General features: G+C 40.9%; 1 protein-coding gene across 1 annotated transcript in view; it reads right to left on the bottom strand.

The window, feature by feature from the left end:
- LOC124776746 (dynein axonemal heavy chain 7-like) overlaps positions 1–22,648 on the bottom strand; it is an 881,127-nt gene that overhangs the window by 96,025 nt on the left and 762,454 nt on the right. Inside the window, 1 exon segment of the mRNA XM_047251871.1 lies at positions 10,557–10,713. Within this exon segment, the coding sequence (XP_047107827.1) occupies positions 10,557–10,713 (157 nt within the window).

The raw sequence follows: 22,648 nt of genomic DNA, 5'->3' as shown, positions 1-22,648 counted from the left end.
ATAACATTTATTCATATCTTTATGGATTAACACAAAATTTAAGGAAATGAGAGATTAACTGTTTTAAATGTAGTAACTGAATGCTGCTATTAATTCAGCCCAGACATTCATGGTAGCAGAAGACTGTTTCCCTACTCTGGTTCCTTAAAGGTGCCTGATTTGCATGCATGCAAATAAACACATGTTTGGCAGGGCAGCTCTATAATAAAGATGAGGCAAAACAATAAGAAATAACAAACAATATTCATCAAGAGTATGTTACAAAATGGCACTAAATTATAGTACAGTTTGATGCGTGGCACTCTTATGTCTAAAGCCTGATACAATGAGGTCCAACAAACATTGTTCTTTCTTGGCAGTCTATATATTGTCACTTCCTCTCTCCATTCAAACAGGAATTTTTGTTACTGGAGCTGCTACTTCTGAATCACGTCTCTCCTTAATTGGCCTCACAATGCCATGTGAACCCTGCTTGATAACAGCACTTAGCAGACCCAGAGGGTCACCAAGTGCTAGCCATGCCTGACAGCACTTAACTTCAGTGATCTGACAGTGTTATCACTGTGGCAGGGTCATTAACATATTGTCCTTATAACTTCAGGTAATTGAGGAGGCACTCAGTAGTACAATTATTCCATAAATAGTGGCTGCTAGGTCAGTAGGTAGTCATCAGGACACTGTTATGAGCTGTTGCAGGCACTGATCGGTACAGTCTGATTGCTGGTGTGGAACTATTGAGTGTCTACAGCATGTTGTGTTTTTGTGTCTGTCAGCCAGTACGAGGCAGAAGTAAACTAGTCCGTGGTTGACAGTGTTCCCTATGTTGCTGTTCATCCCTTCAGTGGATGAGTACAACAGATGGAGCAAGTAGCACAGGCACAGGAAGGAATCCGGGTTTGGGAACACCATCTGCTTGCTGGTGCACAGACTTGAGAGACAACAGGTGAGTGATTGTGCCTGTGTGGTACCAGCCTCTCTCACAGTATTTGTTGTGAACCTCTCACTTAGAACACATCATCATTCCCTTGGTGTGTGTGTGTGTGTGTGTGTGTGTGTGTGTGTGTGTGTGTGTGTGTGTGTGTGTGTGTGTTTGTGTGTGTGTGGAGGGAGACCAGCTGGCTTCATTAGCAACCTGCTTCCTTGCTTACTGGTGTGAATATTTGGTGGGTGCACATATATTGCTCTCCTTCGAATTCATCAGTGTCACCATGGGAAACCCATGCAAAACAACACTGAGGGGTCACCCAATCACGCGTTTACCATTTTGACTTTTGTAACCTGGTCTGAGGTATTATGCATGATGTCCACTTCCATTAGTTTGTTATAGACTGGATGCAGTTGGGGCTTGCTGATGGATGCACTGGTAGAGGCAGCTGCCAGCTGCACTGAAAGGTCTCTCAGATGGCTGTCTGCATTGAGGTCTCCTTGTTCCATAAAAGAAAGCAGCATAGGAGTTCAGACTATTTGCATGTGAGTGTGGTGCAGCCTGATTTGATTTTTTTGGCTCATTGTGATTCCATGTAAACATTTGATCTTAAACACAGCATTGCCAAACTGCTCTATGACTATGCCTGCTAACCATGTCTTTTTCTCATATTTGTACACTGAAATGAGTACTAGATCATTTAGTTTAAAAAAAAAAATTGTTTTCACCATTGTCATTGCATTTGGATGCATGAGTAGCTTTAAAATTGACATTAATGTCCAATGTGGTCTTCCATAGTGTTTCTCTGTTGTAGATTATGCAACATGTGGAGTAGCTCTATACTGAGATAGGAAGATCAATAAAGCACTGTCTTCATTTTACTGTGAACAAGCTTTCTCATGTGTGACTTCGAAGTTCGTAAGTATCTTTCAGTGAGTCCGTTGGCCTCACGATGAAATGGTGCATTTCTGAAGTGTGAAATGCCATTGGTTTCACAAAACATTGTCAATTCCTGAGAAAAATACTGTGTGCAATTTTAAATGACAATAGATTTCAGCAGTCCTTCAGATGTTAGACAAAGCCTGAATACTCTTCATTGAAGATATCACTGACATCTGCATCACAAATGGAAATTTGGAGAAAGTGTTAATGAGGATGAGCCTGTAGCTTCTGAGAAATTGTCCTGTAAAATCAATATGTAGGCACGGTGAGTGTTCTGATGACTGTGGCCACAGCACATAGCCAACATCATTTAAATGCCTTGGTCGATATTCTTACAGCAGAAATGCTCTCTGCCAATGTGTTTGGTGCACAGTATGCCCCAATGGCACTGATGTAGCATCTGTAATACCTTAGATTTAAGCACCACAGCAATAACCATTAATGTCTTGCCTGATTCTGAATGTTCCAGGATGGCACCTTTGTATAATTTAAGTGCATGCCTCTATTCCAGTAAGATTTAATCTCAGGATGATTAAGTAACTTCTTGTCATTAGGGCACTCCATTTGAATATAGTATCTGATGTTAGACAAAACAGGATATTTAGGCTCAAGTTTGACAATTAAATTAGAAATTACTGTTAAACCTCCCACAGTGTCTTGACTAATGACATCCACTAAAAAAAATCTGCTGATGAGTCAAAGCTTTTCTCTTGTCCTATTATCAAATGTGGTATCAAATCCACAATCAAATTTTGTGCTGTGAACCTGAATATAATTTCACAGTCATAATTTAAAAGAAGTGCCCAGCGATGCAACTTTTGTGGTGGCCATGTAAGAACAATATTGTTCAGTGCAAAGATAGCAATTAAAGGTTTGCAATCTGTGAGGAGCATAAATTTACATCCATATTCATGAAATTTCTTAACTGCAAATATAATTGTGAGACCCTCCTTCTTGATCTGACTGTAATTTCATTGTGCCACGGTCAGAATCTTTGAAGAAAATGCAAATGGTCATTCAAAACCATTATGTCAGTGTGACACTGTTATAGTTCTGCCTGGTGCCTTTACATAACAATGTGTGCAGTGGTTGATGACGGAAGCTGCACAAGGGAGAAACTTCTGAAAAACTTTACTTGTCCCACTACGGAATATAACTGCTTGGAGCCAGAAGCTTTTTAATGGCATCATCTGTTTCTTGATGCTGTCCACAGACAGTATTTCACTCTTATTTCTTGAATTTCAAATTTGCTGCCTCTAGAATTTTGGAAATAAGATTCCAAATTCTGTTAAGAGATCCCGTGGGCCTGCACCTGACACAATTATCTCATCAAAGTAGTTCACAGCATTCGGCACTTTGTAAATTAATTGTTCCAAATACTGCAGCAACAAGCTCAGTCTCCTGGCTATTCTGAAGGGTAACCTTTTGAAATGGTGAAAACCAAATTGAGTACTTATTGCCATAAATCTCAGTGTGTCTTTGTCCAAAAGGATTTGCAAATATGCTTCTTCAAGATCCAACTTGGCAAAGTACATACCACCAGCTAATTTTTACATACATTCTTCCAGTTTGGGAATAGGATGTAAACTGAGTCACTTGGTTGTTTTAGTACTACCACAACCAGCATCTTCTATTCAAGACAGTCAAGTTCTTGCCTCACTTCATCTTTCAATACAAAAGTAATGTTGCTTGCTTTGCAAAATTTTGGCACTACATCAGACTTCAGTGTAATGTACACTTTTTAACCTTTGATACTGCATGCTGCTTTGGAGGTGGGGGGGGGTGGGGGGTGGGGGGGGGGGGGTGGGGGGGGATGGGACTTTAATTAGCAGAAGAGTAGTACCTAATCCCACTCTTAACCTCAGAGAAGGAGGCAAACTCTACATGAAAAGTGCTTTGTCTTTTATTTCACAACTGTTTGCATCATAGTTAAGCTGAATTTGATTTTTATTGTTGTCTACAAAAGCCATTACCTGTAACAAATTCCAGAAACTGACAGTGTGTTAGATCAAAATGAACCAAGTACCCACATCAATTATGGCAATGAAATAATACAACTGTATCCAACATGCTTATCATAAATTGTCAATTACACATCCAACAGTGAAATCAAACAATGGGAACTCCAGCCTGGAATATCAAGAATATTAGGAAAAGGATAGATTGCTACCCACTGTAAAGATACCATGTAGAGTTGCATATAGGCATAACGAAACGACTGTTACACATTTAGCTTTCGGCCAAAAAGAAAACACATGCACACATTCATACAAGCAAGCACAGCTCACATGCAAATGACCACCATCTCCAGCAGCTCAGACTGGAATGACAACAGTGAAATCAACTGCCCCAATGCTACCCATAGGAAGATTGGTGAATATTAGCATCCATGATCAATTGCTGCTTTGGAGATGAGTTCTCACAGTAAAATGTAGCAGGCAGACAGTAGTGTGGATTTAGCACAGTGGCCCTTGTCCTCCCAACCCCAATATGTGATCTGTTTAACTGGGAAGTGACTGTGACCCAGTTCATACAAGCTGAGTAGTGAATATGACTGATCTCAGCAAATTGCATACCCCCTAATCCCCATGCTATCAGAAATAAATCTTGATGGATGAGCTCCTCACTAACAAATTAACAAATACTCTCTGAGTGGCAGCATGATTTCATTTATGTACTTCAACTGTATGCCTGACCTTAAATACAAGAAAAAAAGCAATCAGATGTGTATCTTCTAGTTGATAGGACTTTTGCTACAATCTGTATGCTTGGCTAACAGCTGGGAGAAAATGTGGGCATTTATCAATATTATTAAAGCAAAAGCAGCATTTTATTATGAACTTTCTAGTCTGAGTCAGGACACACTCTTGTCTTTGGTGTGGGAAATTGCCCCTACAGGCAGATGAATCAGCAATGATCAACAGCATGAGCATGCAGAAGGCAATGGAAACTAATGCATTAAAGATACATAAAATGTATCAACAGGAAATTTGGCCTATAATTGAAAAAGTGTCATGATGATCTCTTCAATGGAAAAAGATTCCAGAGCAGTCCCCCATTTGAATCTCTGGGAGGGGTCTGCCAAGGGGGAGGTGACTATGAGAAAAAGATTGAACAACCAATGAAAGGATAATGTTCTACGAGTTACAGCATGGAGTGTCAGAAGGTTGAACATGGTAGCGAAGCTAGAAAATCTGAAAAGGGAAATGTAAAGGCTCAATCTAGATAAACAGGAGTTAATGAAGTGAAATGGAAAGAAAACAAAGATTTATGGTCAGATGAGTATAGAGCAATTTCAACAGCAGCAGAAAATGGTATAACAGGGAGTAGGATTCATTACAAATATGAAGGTAGGGCAGAGTGTGTGTCACTGTGAACAGTTTAGTGGTAGAGTTGTTCTTTTCAGAATCGACAGCAAACCACCACCAACAACGATAGTTCAGGTATAGATGCCAACGTTGTAAGATGAAGATGAAGAGACAGATAAAGTATATGAGGAAAGGGTAATATAGTATATAAACAGAGATGAAAATATAATACTCAAGGGGTACTGGAATGCAGTTGTAGAGGAAGGAGTAGAATAAATGGTTGCAGGAGAATATGGACTTAAGACAAGCAATGAGAGAGAAGAAAGACTAATTGAGTTCTGTAGTAAATTTCAGCTAGTAATAGCGAATACTCCGTCCATGAATCACAAGAGAGGAGGTGTACTTGGAAATGGCTGGGAGATACAGGAACATTTCAGTTATATTACATTATGGTCAGATAGATTTTCCAAAATCAGATACTGGGTTGTAAGGCATGCCCAGGAGCAGATACATACTCTGATCACAGTGTAGCAGTGATGAAGAGTAGGCTGAAGTTTAAGATATTATTCAGGTGGGATCAATATACAAATGACGAGATACCCTTGAAGCTCTCTAACCAGTGGCAGTACAGTTGAAGATGAGTGGACATCTCTAAAAAGGGCAATCACAAAACTTGGAAAGAAAAACATAGGTACAAAGAATGTAACTGTGAGGAAAACAGGGCATACAGAAGAAATTCTTCAGTTGATTAATGCAAGATTGAAGTACAAAAATGTTAAGGGAACAAAATAAATAGGAAGAAATGATTGTTGGAAGGACTGACTCAGCATATAGGCAAGTCAAAACAACATTCAGCAAAATTAAAAGCTGGGGTGGTAACATTAAGAGTGCAACGAGAAATCCCCTGTTAAATGCAGAAGAGAGAGTGGATAGGTGGAAAGAGTATATTGAAGGCCTCCGTGAGGGGGGACGATTTGTCTGATGCAATAGTAGAAGAAATTGGAGTCAATTTAGAAGAGACAGAGGATACAGTACTAGAATCAGAATATAAAAGATGCCAATGACCTACTCAACTTACTGAAGTTCATTTGATATTGCACAAACAGTGTGGCATTATAGCTGTTGATCATGAGCCTCTTGGCAGACAATAACACATTGTCACATTGTCCTCATAGGACTAAAATGAGCAGGGTATCGACTATCAATAAAAATAAATGGTACACACAGGAACTATGAAAACTTAAAGATCAATGCAACAATTTCTACTACTTTGCAAAGAATTCATCTTATCTGCATGCCAAAGTAAGATATAAAGAAAGCAAATATCAGTACAGAATGGGTATTAAGAAAGCTAAATTAAAATGTAATTACAAATTGGTTGCACAAGCTATTAATAAACCAAAAGAAATGCGGAAAATCATTAATGAGAATCTAGCATCAGGTAGCAAAGAATTTGTATCTAGATCCAAAATTAGTGCTAATAGTTTTAATAATTATTTTGTAAACAGTGTAGATAGTGCAGTGACTAAGATACCTGATAGTAAACATGAACATAGCTAGTATTTGGATGTTGCCTATAAAAACCAAAATGCTAGGGAAAATGTGTTTTATTTTGAACACATTTGTGTAGAAGATGTACACTCTGTCATTCTTTCTCTTAGTAAAAGTGATTCACTGGGTATTTACAATATCAGCTCTAAAATATTGAAACTTAGTAGTTATAATATAGCAGAGGTTCTCTGTCACATCATAAACTACTGCTTTGATGAAAGTTGTTTCCCTAAAAAACTAAAAGTAACTAAAGTAATCCCAGTCCACAAAAAGGTGACAATAATTTGCCTAGCAATTATAGGCCAGTTTCTCTTGTACCTCTTTTATCCAAGGTAATTGGGAAATTAATGAGTATTCAAATAATCAATTTTCTAGATTCTCATCAATTACTTTCAAATAGCCAGTTTGGGTTTAGGAAAAATCTATCAACATGCGATGCTGTTATGAGCTACATATGTAACTGTCTTGAAGCAAAAGAAGAAAAATATATTGTAAGTACAAACTTTTTTGATTTATCAAAAGCATTTGACACTGTGTGCCACAACACTCTGCTGCTGAAATAAAAAACTGTAGGTTTCTCAGTCTCTGCTGTTAAAATTATTCAGTCATTCTTATCTAATAGATCTCAAACTGTTTACTTCAATAACCAATATTCTAGTTTTTTTACCCGTTAATCATGGTGTTCCTCAAGGGTCAATCTTGGGCCCTCTCTTGTTATATGTTATATACACTCCTGGAAATTGAAATAAGAACACCGTGAATTCATTGTCCCAGGAAGGGGAAACTTTATTGACACATTCCTGGGGTCAGATACATCACATGATCACACTGACAGAACCACAGGCACATAGACACAGGCAACAGAGCATGCACAATGTCGGCACTAGTACAGTGTATATCCACCTTTCGCAGCAATGCAGGCTGCTATTCTCCCATGGAGACGATCGTAGAGATGCTGGATGTAGTCCTGTGGAACGGCTTGCCATGCCATTTCCACCTGGCGCCTCAGTTGGACCAGCGTTCGTGCTGGACGTGCAGACCGCGTGAGACGACGCTTCATCCAGTCTCAAACATGCTCAATGGGGGACAGATCCGGAGATCTTGCTGGCCAGGGTAGTTGACTTACACCTTCTAGAGCACGTTGGGTGGCACGGGATACATGCGGACGTGCATTGTCCTGTTGGAACAGCAAGTTCCCTTGCCGGTCTAGGAATGGTAGAACGATGGGTTCGATGACGGTTTGGATGTACCGTGCACTATTCAGTGTCCCCTCGACGATCACCAGTGGTGTACGGCCAGTGTAGGAGATCGCTCCCCACACCATGATGCCGGGTGTTGGCCCTGTGTGCCTCGGTCGTATGCAGTCCTGATTGTGGCGCTCACCTGCACGGCGCCAAACACGCATACGACTGTCATTGGCACCAAGGCAGAAGCGACTCTCATCGCTGAAGACGACATGTCTCCATTCGTCCCTCCATTCACGCCTGTCGCGACACCACTGGAGGTGGGCTGCACGATGTTGGGGCGTGAGCGGAAGACGGCCTAATGGTGTGCGGGACCGTAGCCCAGCTTCATGGAGATGGTTGCGAATGGTCCTCGCCGATACCCCAGGAGCAACAGTGTCCCTAATTTGCTGGGAAGTGGCGGTGCGGTCCCCTACGGCACTGCGTAGGATCCTACGGTCTTGGCGTGCATCCGTGCGTCGCTGCGGTCCGGTCCCAGGTCGACGGGCACGTGCACCTTCCGCCGACCACTGGCGACAACATCGATGTACTGTGGAGACCTCACGCCCCACGTGTTGAGCAATTCAGCGGTACGTCCACCCGGCCTCCCGCATGCCCACTATACGCCCTCGCTCAAAGTCCGTCAACTGCACATACGGTTCACGTCCACGCTGTCGCGGCATGCTACCAGTGTTAAAGACTGCGATGGAGCTCCGTATGCCACGGCAAACTGGCTGACACTGACGGCGGCGGTGCACAAATGCTGCGCAGCTAGCGCCATTTGACGGCCAACACCGCGGTTCCTGGTGTGTCCGCTGTGCCGTGCGTGTGATCATTGCTTGTACAGCCCTCTCGCAGTGTCCGGAGCAAGTATGGTGGGTCTGACACACCGGTGTCAATGTGTTCTTTTTTCCATTTCCAGGAGTGTATGAATGACCTACCTAGCAATGTAATAGATGATGCTACAAACTGTTACTTGTATGCAGATGATATCAGTTTAAGTGTTACAGTGCTTACGAACAATAATGTAAGTAACTCTACCTCACACAAGGTAGATATACTTTCTAACTGGTGCAATGCCAATAGCCTGTCTATGAACATAAATAAAACACAGGAATTAAACATTTCTTATAACAGTAGAATCACCTGACAGACAGTTCCTGGCATGTTTCTTGGCATTGTTTTGCAAAATAATTTAGGCTGGCAGGTACATGTGAATTATTTAACACCAAAAATTTCTAAAGGAATATTTATGCTCAGAAAATTACAAGCAACAGTAGATGAGAAAATTTTGCTTTCTGTCTATTACAGTTATATTCACTCCCATTTGATGTATGGGACAATCTTGTGGGGTAATAATTGCTACTCAAAATGCTTATTTACAGCCCAGAAAAAAGCTGTCATACTGATACATAAAGTACCACCTAGAACTCACTGTAGAGAATTATTTATTAAACTTAGTATTATGACCTTGCCATGTATATACATATTTCAATGTTTCTTTTTAATGTACAATGTCTAGTTTTGATCTGAATTCTGATGTACATAGTTATAACACACGACACTGTAATGATGTAAGAAAAGACTACTGCTCATATACCAAAACTCTAAACACCTTCAGACACACATCTGTAAAGCTATTTAATAAACTACCAGAGTCAGTTAAGAGACTGGAGCTGAAAAAATTTAAAATATTTGTAAGAACTTTATTAACTCAAAATTGTTTTTATACAATGGAAGATTTCTGTGAGCATAATTTCTAACATAGATTAATTATTTGTATATCTATTGCCATTGTTGTTTGTACATTTATTGACGTTGCTTATACAAGCTTTGCATCCCTGTAAATGTTTTGTTTTTGGACAATAAAAATCAATCAATCAATCAATCAATCAATCAATCATAGAGATGGCCACAGTAATAACTAATATGAAATATCAGGTGGTGCATCTACAATGATCAGTCTGTTCATCCTGACTTCACTGCAATGCTCAAAATTACTGCATACCACCATCAACAGTACACACTGTTTGCTTGTATCATGGTAACACAGAGACTGTGTGTGCAGCAATCACCATGTGTCTTCTTCCATGATGATTTGTCAGCCCTCTTCCTGCCAGTTGCCAATAATGGTTGCACTGCCTATGTATCTTATCCTCTGTGGCTGCACCACACTACATTAAATCCGGACCACGTGGGTGACTGACAGCACCCAACTGGCCACAACAACACAACACTGCTATCAAGTTATATGCCTAATGTGGCCTTTCTCTGATATTTTTTCAGGCTCACAGACCATATAAAAATAAAGATTTGAAGTGAATACTGTGTTATTATGTCTAGCAAAAGTAACAATAAAATAGTCCATATTTATCAGAACTAAAAGAGTTATGCAACACAGGTTGCAGAACTTTTTATGGGTTCGGGATGCTGTTTTGAAGATGCTAATTGCATGGATCTATTCTTAAAACTTTCAGGCTAGGTAATGTGCCCTGAAAGTGTTATGGATCATCCTGCACTTTAATAGAAAATTTTTTGTCACCCATTTGAGCTGCAAAAGTTTGGTATTAGATCTGTGACTCAATGAAATTGAAAAACATCCATTACCTGTTGGGTCAAATGGATAAAAATCTTCTTCAAGAAGTTCTTTGCAGTAAAACTTGGCAAGAATAGTGTTGAGACATCGTCGATCCCAGTCATCGGTAACACGACCCCCATAATTGCATTCTCCAGTTAAGTAACGAAGAGCATCAAACTGCACATCCTGCAAATAATGAAAACAAAAATTTAACTATTTGTTACAAATACATGTTCTGTTTTATGTGTCACACATCACATTCACATCGTATAACACTGTTTTCATTGGTAGAAGAAGTGCTTATGGAAGTGTAACTTCATGATGTGTTCATACATTGCAATGTTTCCTTGACATTCTCTGCTTTGAATCTGTTGATTTCTCATAGTTTTCAGCTGCTCCATAACTATATTTATATCTTGACTATGACAGTGTAAGTCATTCCAGCTTTGTTTTCTTGGCAGTTCTTCAACATACTGCTGATTCTCATAAATAAACAGTATCAGTTTCTTCAGCAACAGTCTCCATTTATTCTTCTATAATCATACAGTAAATCCTTCTACACAAAACTCTCATGGCTTATCTTATCCAGATGTTGCATAAGAGTGACATGAATCGAAACTGTACAATCTTCTACTGTTTCTTCATGGAACACTCCAAGCATTGTTTTCCTGAGTTCTTTTACTCTTGACTTGTCACACTACCCCTAGCTGGGAAGACAGTGCATGGAGTGTGCACAGATGGCAACACAGATACTGCATCTCATGTAGTTACTGCAACACCATCCCACCTTGAAGACATGCAGCATCCCGCAGTGTACTCACAATATGCCATAATTTGTAACAACATTCCAAAACACCTGTGCTCTCCTAAATACTGAATAATTATATCACTTATAGTTCACGAGCATCAATTGTTACATTGTCATAGCGTTACTCATCACTCTACTGTAGTGGTATGTAACATCACATGTTCCCCCACTCAGACGAATGCTCTCATAACAAGTTACCTAAGCTTAACTAGTAACATAACCAGTGCTATACATAATGGATTTCTTTATCAAGTATGTTTAATATCTTACATACATATCTGCCAACTTCGAGAGACTATAATAGCAATATACTTATTTTGTTTTGTTCGTGCATAATGTTTCGTAGTACTTCTTTCCCATAGTCCAACTACCTAGACAGACAGCTTGTTTTTAACAAGTTTATACTTACTTTTTATTTATTCATATGCTGCATAGATATACAACAATTTCTTAACAAAGGTTATATTTATTTTTTACTCACTCATATATTTATTATTTTTTGTATCTTTTAATGCTTTGTGCCCTTCTTGTCCATAGCATTTATCTTCATTTCACAACACCACTTTTTTAAAATCTAATTATAAGAGAAAAGTTCTTTACAATAAGTAGTTTATGCTATTATCACAACTTGTTCCAGCTGCTTCATATATCTTATTTTAATTTCATCTCTTTTGATCACTATGAATATACAGTTGGAGCTTCAATTTGAGTATCTAGTAACGTTTGAGTTTGGTGTTCTATTATTTTTCTATCTTAGAACATTTAGTATAAAAACTCAGACACTTTTTTCATTTTTCATTATTCCCTAAACTACTATACCTAACAGGCTAGTACACCTCAAGTTTTTAATAAGCTTCAAAATTTTTAACCTCCTTAAAACTATTTTACTTGCAGTGACTAGTTTCAGAAATGACTCCCATTATCAAATCACCATCTTCATACTAATGTGATACAGCTGTTCATTAACAGACAGGGTATCATTGCACTGGTATATCCATCCACTTTTCCTCTGTATGATGATTCAACTGAGAATTGAGAAGCTTACAAAAAAATACTCATATAGCATTTTTGGCTTTTGGTGTGGCAGACTTGAATTTATGCGAAGCCTTATTTCTCTCGTGGTTTCCACCTAAAGTGTTATCAATTACTGTGTCAGCTTGCCCCTTTGCAAGAACCAAAAGCTCTTACTTTTGAGCACAACTGCAGTTTACAGTTCATCTATCATTGAAAATGAATACATTACATAGCGGCATGAATTGAATTCTACTGATGCCAGAAGAAACCAGACCAGTCATACAGGGTCTGGGCAGCCAAACTTCATGACCTTAGCTGTAAGTGTCAAATCATTACTGGAGCCCTTACTGACTCTGATGCAGACTCTGTAGTACCCGACAAAATTATCTTTTTAGCTCCGGACAAGGAAGTGTGCCTGTTGTCAGAAGTTTTGCAAATGGAATAATTTTTTGAAGCTTCTCAGGCAATGGATGACCAAATCGAATGTGGGGTGATGTGGCAGTTGTGTCACAGTGTCCCCCCCCCCCCCCCCCCCACTAGGACAACAGATAGCTTGCACGAGGAAGAGGCAGTCAATGTAGTAAAGATGTGGGCCCAGTGCCAAGCAGACCAAGGCTGGTCCAAGCAGTCACAGCACCAGCATCAATGTTCTCTGTTACCATCTTGTCATTTCTGTTTTGTCAAGCATAAACAATCGGCATGCCCTAAGCACTACACTATTTGTAATGCTTGCCAGAGGAAAGGCCACATTGCCTCCATGTGCCATTCACCAAAGGTTTCTCAGGATATGGACATGGACATAAACTGTGTGACTCCAAAGCTTGTGCCTTCTCCCAAGTTGTTTATTGAGTTAAGTACTTTTCACCAAATGCTCCAGTTACAGATTAACACACGTGCTGCAATGATGTTATTGAATTCTCAAACCTATGTGAGTTTAGGCTTGCTATCGTTGACACCAACCACAAGGAAGCTGGTCAGTTTTAACAAACAGAACAGTGCACTGATGGGACAATTTACAGCATCTACCTCTTACAAATCAATGGTTCATTCTGTTACATATTTGGTGGTTGCTGATGCCAGTACCAGTGTTAAGAACTTGTTTGGGATGGACGCATTTCTGGCATTTGGATTTGCTATCATTGACACAGTTCACCTTGTATCTGATCAGGTACCTTATTCTCAACTGGAGAAACTCTGTGAGGAGTTTTTGGCTTGTTTTGGGAAGCCTTAGGGTGTGCTACAAATTTTGCTGCTCATATTTCTTTGAAATCCATGGCTTGGCCTTGCTTTTGTCATGAGCGTCCTATTCTTCTCGCCCTGAAAGATCAGGTGAAAGCAGAAATGGACAGAATTCAATCTCGAGGGATGGTGCAACCTATTATGACTAGTGAATGGTCATCCCCACTGGCTGCATTTCAGAAGTTGTTGGAGAAACTTCATCTCTGTGGAGAGTTCAGTATGACTGTCAATGTTCAGTTGATCGTAGTTACATATCCTCTCCTACCTGGAGGAACTACTGGCAAAACATGTGGAGGCCAGTACTTTTCTTTGTCTGAAGCATATCTGCAGCTTCCTGTGCACAACAAATCTTGGCAGGTTCTGGGTCTGAATACTTTTTGGGCTCTATGAACATTTGTGCCTTGTTTTTGGTGTGGCTAATGCCACTGCTATTTTCCAATGATTTTTAGAGCAACTGACTATGCCTGTCCTGGGTTGTATTAATTATTTGGATGATGACTGTTATTGGCTCTTCCACGGCGATCACTTGAAAAGTTTGTGCACTTCTTTTTCTGTCTTATAGTCCACTGGCTTATAGCATAACCTTGTGAAATCTCAGTTTTTTCAATCTTCCACTGTTTATTTGGGATCTTGCAGGATGGGGTTCAACCACATTCAGTGAAGACAGCCTACTACCATAAATTCCTGCCTCTCTGAAGCAATTCTGGACATGTTGGGTGTCACATTATCCTGTTGGAATTGCCCAAGTCTGTTGGAATGCACAATGACAGGAACGGATGCAGGTGATCAGACAGGATTCTTACGTAAGTGTCATCTGTCATAGTCATATCTAGACATATCAAGGGTCCCATATCACTCCAAGTGCACGTGCCCCACATCATTACAGAGGTGGCCACAACAACCCACCTGTTGCATGCCTTGTTATGCAAGAATGTACCTTTTTTGCTGTTGCCTACATTGTGAATGTGCTTTTCAAGTATTGAATCCAAACTCCTCTCGGCTCCTTGTTTAGCAAAACAGCACACAGTTTTGGTGACTGACACCTCATAGTATGGCTTCAGTACAGTTCTAGCACACCGATATGCCAACAGCTCTGAACAATCTGTTTCTTTCACCTCTAAATCCCTCACTCCGGCCCAGCAGCATTACTCTTGGGTGGATAAAGCCGCTCTTGCCACAGTCTATGCTCTCCAGAAATTTCATGTTTTCTTGTATGGCTCCAAGTTTCACCTTATTACTGATCATAATACTTTAGTTTCCTTGTTTAACTGTCACACTGGCTTGCCTGACGAAGCAGCACTTTGCCCACAATGCTGGGTACTGTTCTTGTCATGCTACAGTTATGAAAACCATTTTTGACCTACATCTAATATGTACCGCCTGCCTGTGGGTCTTGATCCCAGCTTTGATCATACAGAATTCCTTTGCTTCCCTCTTGATGTTGAGATGCAGGTCATGGTTGAAGGTTTCCCAATTATGAGCACATGCATAACAGCTGCCATTGTTGCCAACCCGGCTCTCCGCCAGGTTGTTTGATTTGTTCAACAGGGCTGGCCAGATAAACAACTGGGTCAGGCTTCGACCCCCTGCACAACTACTTTTCCTTACGGTGTTGCTCTTTATTTTTGAGAACTTGTTTGGGATGGTGTTTTGCTGTTGTCCACGGAAGATCTCTCTCCCAAAGCAGTCATTCCAACCACATTACAGCAAGACATTTTATGCCTTCTACAATAGGACCATGAGGAGTTTTGTGCACTAAACTGTTAGCTAGGAGACATGTTTTTTGGTCAGGGATTGATGCAGCTTGTGAGCAGTGTGCCCAGGCAACTCCTAGGGTGTCTGTCCCCTGGCTCGCTTCACACCAGCCATGAGGACATATTCATGTAGACTTTGCAGGTCCCTTCTTGAAATCCTATTGGCTCTTGGTTGTGCATGCATTTTCACAGTTTCCTTACATTCTCTGGAGGGCTTTGATGTCAGCTGATGTAACAATTCATATGTATTTGAGGGTTTTTTCTATTGAGGGCTTTCTTTGTACCTTAGTATCTGATAATGGGCCCCAGTTCATTTATCAAATCTTTCAATTGTTTTGTTCCTGCCACAGCATCAGTCATGTTATGGCTCCAAAATTCCACCCTCAATCAAATGGCAAGGTATACAACTAGTGTGTATATTCAAGTCCCAAATGAAAACCTGGTTGTGGATTCTTAGCCAGCTTAGCTGCTTTCTGAGCACCTATCACTTCATGGCTACGGGGAAAGCAGCCACGCACACTCTTCCATCTTCTGCAGCCCGCACTGCTCCCTCTGCAGTTGGGTTCATCTGGCCACTTTGCTCTGGAATCACCAGTGTGGGTGCGAGGGTTTGTTCACCAGTCCAAGTGGATACCAGTCACTGTTGTCTGTCACTGAGGATGCCATCTTCACGACTTCTGTACAACTGATGGCACACCACTTTGTTCAGTTGCAACTCCACTTGTTGCTGGAAGCTTGTGGTTCACGGGTGTGGCACTCATCACCACTGACCATCCCACAGCCCTCTGCCACTTGCCTATCATGGCCTGCTGCGGAGGTGCCCCTGCCCCATTGGCCACTTCCTGCACTTGCAGTGCCCTGCAGTTCCAGCTTCCTGGTGCTGGGTACCAGTCTGTCTGCTGTTCCGGTTGGGCCACCTCCACTGGCCTCCTCACCATCATCGCCTCAGCCATAGTCATCAATGGGTCTTGCCTCATCTCCTTCACACTGAGACCTTCCTGTTGATGATGATGATGCAGAGATGGTGATGGCACCCTTCTCTCCAGTGCTGTCATTGGGCACTGTGCAGGCCCACCAATCTTGGGCATGCTCGCATCCTCGCACATTCCAGCCCTATGCTCTGGTGCCATTCAGCAATTTGCCCTGCCCCGCCATTGGCACTGTTAGCTCTGCTCCACATCAATGGCTGTGTCTCTTGTTTGGGTACCAGCATCTCTTCTTTAGCCTGGGCAACCTCTTCTCATGAAGGAGGGGTGTGTTGTATCATGTGACTAGTGCATGTGAGTGTGAGTGCACATAATATAGTGTTGCTGCATATGTATACTTAATTAAATGCCAACTGCATCAGTGGAGGCCAACAGCTAGATGCTGCTTGTAGGAACTGTGCACATGGCACAATCTCCCCTGTACCATCTACCAGTCAAATGAAATTTTGTGCGGCGAGGGCCTCCCAGAGGGTAGACCTGATCGCCTGGTGCAGGTCTTTTGAGACAATGCCACTTCGGCAACTTGCATGTCGATGAGTATGAAATGATGATGATGAAGATGACACAAACATCCAGTCCCTGAGTGGAGAAAATCTCCAAAGCAGCCGGGAATCGAACCCTCCACCCCCCTCAGCATGCCAAGCCAGCTACAGTGCCGGACATCTACTGGTTACTCATGCCTAAATACAGGTGGAGCAGCATTGGCTCACATTCACTATGTTCCTTCAGTCTGTTTTAGTTCGTAATGCGCACATCAATTGCTCTGTGTATCACGTATGTTGCACTGTATGTATGATTCTTTTGTCTTGTGACGTGTGGAGTTACGAGAGGCTTATTTCCATTCATGTTCAGAGATTTATGAATAAAGCCATATTTGTGTTACTTGGATTGGCTTGGTTTCATGTATTACTTGGTTACTACAGGTGTCCCAAGTGTGTGCAGTAATGCTGTGCAAAACAATGTGTTATAAGTTACCTGATGCAAACTGTGTAAAGCAAAGAACACTGTATCACAAGGACCATCATCCTGATTTAGGTTTTTCTAATCATTTCAGGCAAATGATGGGATGGTCCTTCACAAAATGGTTCAAATGGGTTTAAGCACTATGGGACTTAACATCTGAGGTCATAAACCCCTAGACTTAGAACTACTTAAACCTAACTAACCTAAGGACATCACACACAGCCATGCCTGAGGCAGGATTCGAGCCTGCGACCACAGCAGCAGTGCGGTTCTGAACTGAAGTGCCTAGAACTGCTTGGCCACAGTAGCCGGCCACAGTTAACTAGCTGTTTTATCCTCCATAAAGCATACTTATATATTCTGTATGTATGCATATTTAGAGTTACTTATTTTGCATGGTATTGTGATGCCAAATCCTACATCACTGTGAAATGAGTAAATAAATAAACTAAAATCACTTATTGAGGGTTTTAAGAAAGATGATGCATGTAATTATCACATATACTGAAATATGATAATAAATGTCCATGTATTGTCGATTAGGGAAATGCTAAGTTTAATACCAGACACTTTCATTTTTGTAAGTGTTTTGAACAATTAAGAAAAGAAAACAAAAGAAAAGAAAAGAAAAGAAAAGAAAAGAAATCATGGTTGAGCTGCCAGCCATATCATGGTGTATTTAGGTTCACAATAGAGGTATATTACTGTAATGACCATTCATATTACTCACATTAACTAACATTCTCATCACAAAAAGTTCCATATAATCATTATTTGATTAAAATATTATTATTATTATTTATAGGCTTACAACTTTACTTGAGGGAACAAGTCACCTTCTATTGACTTTGTGTCTACAATTGAGAAGTATGACATCAGGATTCATGTGAGACCTCTGAGGGCTTATTTTATATTTGATACTTCTATACACTTGGACAATCAAGGCAGTAAAATACAATGGAGAAATTTGCATATTATAAGATTTATCATTTAAAGAATGTTTTGGGTTCAACTTGAGTATAGTCTCTAATCTAGATGTCAATCCCTCATCTACCTTATTTGCTTTTGTATGTAAGTGATTTTATACAGAATACTTATCACTTTGGCCCTAAAAGGCAAGAGAGCTAATGCTGAATCAATGACACACAGTTTCCCAGCTACAAGCTGAAGCTCGAATATATGCAGAAAGATTCTAGGTCAAAATATACGATTATACACATATCAAAAAAAGTTTTGCATCGGCCCAGTTCCCAGAACTCCTGAAGATAGACGTTTACTGTGGACACTGTATCACAGACACAGTCCCTCTGACTGTTTAGAGATGTCACTAAACCCAACAAAAGATGTAAACAACAATGCATGAGCAGGGCCGATTAGATGGAGGGGGTTCGACAGCCAATCAGTTCCAGTCATTCCACCAAGAGTACACAGCTTGTGTTGTCTGTAGTTCAACCATGCCTAGATGATCAGCAGTGGTTAGCACACTGGACTCGCATTCAGGAGGGCAACGGTTCAATCCCGCGTCTGGCCATCCTGATATAGGTTTTCCGTGATTTCCCTAAATCGCTCCAGGCAAATGCCGGGATGGTTCCTTTGAAAGGGCATGGCCGACTTCCTTCCCCGTCCTCCCCTAATCCGATGAGACCGATGACCTCGCTGTCTGGTCTCCTTCCCCAAAACAACCAACCAACCAACCAACCTAGATGATCAATACTGCAGTTCAATCATGCCCGCATTGTTACTTTGTGCCAGGAAGGGTTCTCAGCAAGGGAAGTGTCTAGGTGTCTCGGAGTGAACCAAAGCGATGTTGTTCAGACATGGAGGAGATACAGAAAGACAGAAACTGTAGATGACATGTCTCGCTCAAGCTGCCGAATGGCTACTACCGCAGTGGATGACTGTTGCCTATGGATTATGGCTCAGAGGAACCCTGGCAGCAATGCCACCATGTTGAATAATGATTTTCGTGTAGCCACAGGATGTCGTGTTACAACTCAAACTGTGCGCAATAGGGTGCATGATGCACAACTTCACATCTGATGTCCATGGCAAGGTCCAACTTTCCAACCATGACACCGTGCAGTGTGGTACAGATAGGTCCAACAACATGCCGAACGGACTGCTCAGGATTGATATCATGTTCTCTTCATCAATGAGTGTTGCATATGCCTTCAACCAGACAATCATCAGAGATGTGTTTGGAGGCAACCCGGCCAGGCTGAACGCCTGAAACACACTGTCCAGTGAGTGCAGCGAGGTGGAGGTTCCCTGCTGTTTTGAGGCGATATTATGTGGGGCTGGTGGTCATGGAAGGCACTGTAACAGCTGTACAATACATGAAGGGCATCCTCCAACAGATAGTGCAACCATACTGGCAGATTATTGGCGAGGCATTCGTCTTCATAGACGACAATTTGTGCCCCCATCGTGCACATGTTGTGAATGACTTTATTCAGGATAATGATATCACTCGACTAGAATGGCAGTATGTTCTCCAGACATGAACCCTATCAAATGTGCCTGGGATAGATTGAAAGGGGCTGTTTATGGATGATGTGACCCACAAACCACTCTGAGGGATCCATGCTGAATCACCGTTGAGGAGTGGGACAGTCTGGACCAACGGTGCCTTGATGAACTTGTGGATAGTATGCCATGATGAATACAGACGTGCATCTATGCAAGAAGATGTGGTACTGCGTACTGGAGGTACCGGAGTGTACAGCAATCTGGACACCACCTCTGACGGTCTCACTGTTTGGTGGTTCAACATGCAATGTGTGGTTTTCATGAGCAACAAAAAGGGCAGAAATGATGTTTATGTTGATCTCTTTTCCAATTTTCTGTACACGTTTCGGAACTCCCCAAACTGAGGCAATGCAAAACTTTTTTTGATGTGTGATATTTATTTATTTATTTATTTATTGCTCCAGAAAAAATTATATACATACAATATATTTCAGATGTAGGACATATCTTATAGAACAATCACACTAAAAAAATAATTCCTTAATGAAAAGATTTTAGCAGCTTATTTAATGCATTTATGCATTTGGTATTCTTAATAATTTCTGGCATCTTATTATAGACTGTTACACCAGAGCAATAAACACACTTTAAGATAGACTTGTCCTGGAATAATTTACACATATATTGCCCCTTAATCTGAAATGGTGTTCATATACAGCATTATTTTGGATAGAGAGAGTCTCTCTTTCTTCATCACAATCCCTTTTTTGCAAAGAGCACAATTGCTGGGATATAAACCCAGGGAAGCAGGAGAATATTTCAATCTTTTCTTAAAGGTTTACATGAACTATCATTTGCTTATCTTATTATTTGGATTATTCTCTTTTGCTTCCTGAATGTTGTTGTGTCAGGAGAAGAATTTCCCTGAAAGATAACACCATAACTTAAAATCAAATGTATCCAAGAAAAATACACAGTTTTTACAGTTTCAAGAGTTGCATTGCTGGATAGTATTCTGATTACATATGTTAGTTTAGACAGTTGGGAGTTTAAGGATGTTATGTGAGAGTTCCATTTTAGATTTTCTTGCAGGCAAAGGCCTACAGATTTTGTCAGGGTGGCATTCTGAATTTCTTGGTTATTCATGTGAATTTCTGTCTTTTGGTATAATCATTTGCTGGGGGCTGAAAGTGTATATTATCAGTTTTTTTGAGAGTTTAAGACAAGCCTGTTCCTATAGAGCCATTGTGAAATTTCATCTGTTATGACACCTGTAGCAGTGATAGGATCTTTATTATTTTCAACTTCAATAAGCAGAGTGGTGTCTTCTGCAAATAGTATTGCTTCTGTTTTCTTTACACATGAGAAGAGGTTATTAATACATGAGGGCAGATTATTAATGTATACTAGAAGAAGGAAGAGTGCTAAGGCAGAGCCCAGTGATATACCATGTGATAGTGAGGATTGCCTGAAAGGTATTTCTGTGTAGTGTTAGTATGTTTGTGTAACCTTAGATTCCCCCCCCCCCCCCCCCCCCCCATCTCCTCCACATATGTACCATGGACCTTACTGTTGGTGTGGAGGCTTGCTTGCTGCAGCAATACACATAGCCATACCACAGGTGCAAGCACAATGAATGGGTATCTGTTGAGAGGTCAGACAAACGTGTGGTTCCTGAAGAGGGGCAGTAGCATTTTCAGTAGTTGCAGGGGCAACTGGCTGGATGATTGACTGATCTGGTCTTGTAACATCAACCAAACCAGCCTTGCTGTGCTGGTACTGCAAATGGCTGGAAGTAAGGGGAACTACAGCCATAATTTTTTCTGAGAGCATGCAGCTCTACTGTATGGTTTAATGATGATGGCACTTCTTGGGCAAAATATTCTGGAGGTAAAATAGACCCCCATTTGGATCTCCAGGTCAGGAGTACTCAGGAGGATTTTATTATCAGGAGAAACAAAACCGGTGTTCTACCAATTGGAATGTGGAATGTCAGATCCCTTAATTGGGCAAGGTCAGAAAGTTTAAAAAAGCAAATGGGTACGTTAGAGGTAGGTATAGTGGGAATTAGCGAAGTTCGGTCACAGGAGGAACATGGCTTCTGGTCAGGTAAACACAGGGTTATAAATACAAAATCAAATAGATGTAATGCACAAGTAGGTTTAATAATGACTAAAAATGTAGGAATGTAAAAGGTGCACAAGTATGCTTCTGCCATTTGTCGATAGGTGGTGACAACGGTAAGTAGCGGTCGAAAGATACAGCTTGCAGATGTCAGGCAGTTAGCTTGGACCTTGGTCAACGAAACCTCATTCAAACATTAGTCAATTTGTGTCTGCATCATAAAGTTGTTCTTGATTGAAAATGTCAGTTTACGAGCCTAATTCTCGTCATTTGCAGGAGGTGTTACTGTTTTGTTTCTATAAGAAGAAAACAGAAGCTGAGTCTCATCGAATGCTCTCAAGTACGTATGGTAAGGACCCTTCTAGTGAAAGAATGTGTCGTGAGTGGTTTCAATGCTTCAAGAATGGTGATTTTAATGTCGTACATTGGCATAGTGATGGAAGAGAGAATATTTTCAAAGATACAGAATTGGAGACACTGCTGAGTGAAGACTTGCATCAAACTCAAGAATAATTGGCATGATTAGTGGAACAGACACAGTAAGCCATTTCAAAACGTCTCAAGGCTATGGGCATGATTCAGAAAGAGGAACTTGGGTCCTGTGTGAGCTGAAACCAAGAGACATTGAACAGTGTTTGTGTGTTTGTGAACAGTTGCTTCAGAGGCAAAACTGGAAGGGATTTCTGCATCGCATTGTGAGTGGGGACAAAAAATGGGTTCATTACAATAACCCTAAAAGCAAAAAGTCATGTGGATATCCCAGC

Source organism: Schistocerca piceifrons, chromosome 2 (assembly GCF_021461385.2).
Source record: "Schistocerca piceifrons isolate TAMUIC-IGC-003096 chromosome 2, iqSchPice1.1, whole genome shotgun sequence".
Lineage (NCBI taxonomy): Eukaryota > Metazoa > Arthropoda > Insecta > Orthoptera > Acrididae > Schistocerca > Schistocerca piceifrons.
This window is presented reverse-complemented; position numbering and strand designations above follow the sequence as displayed.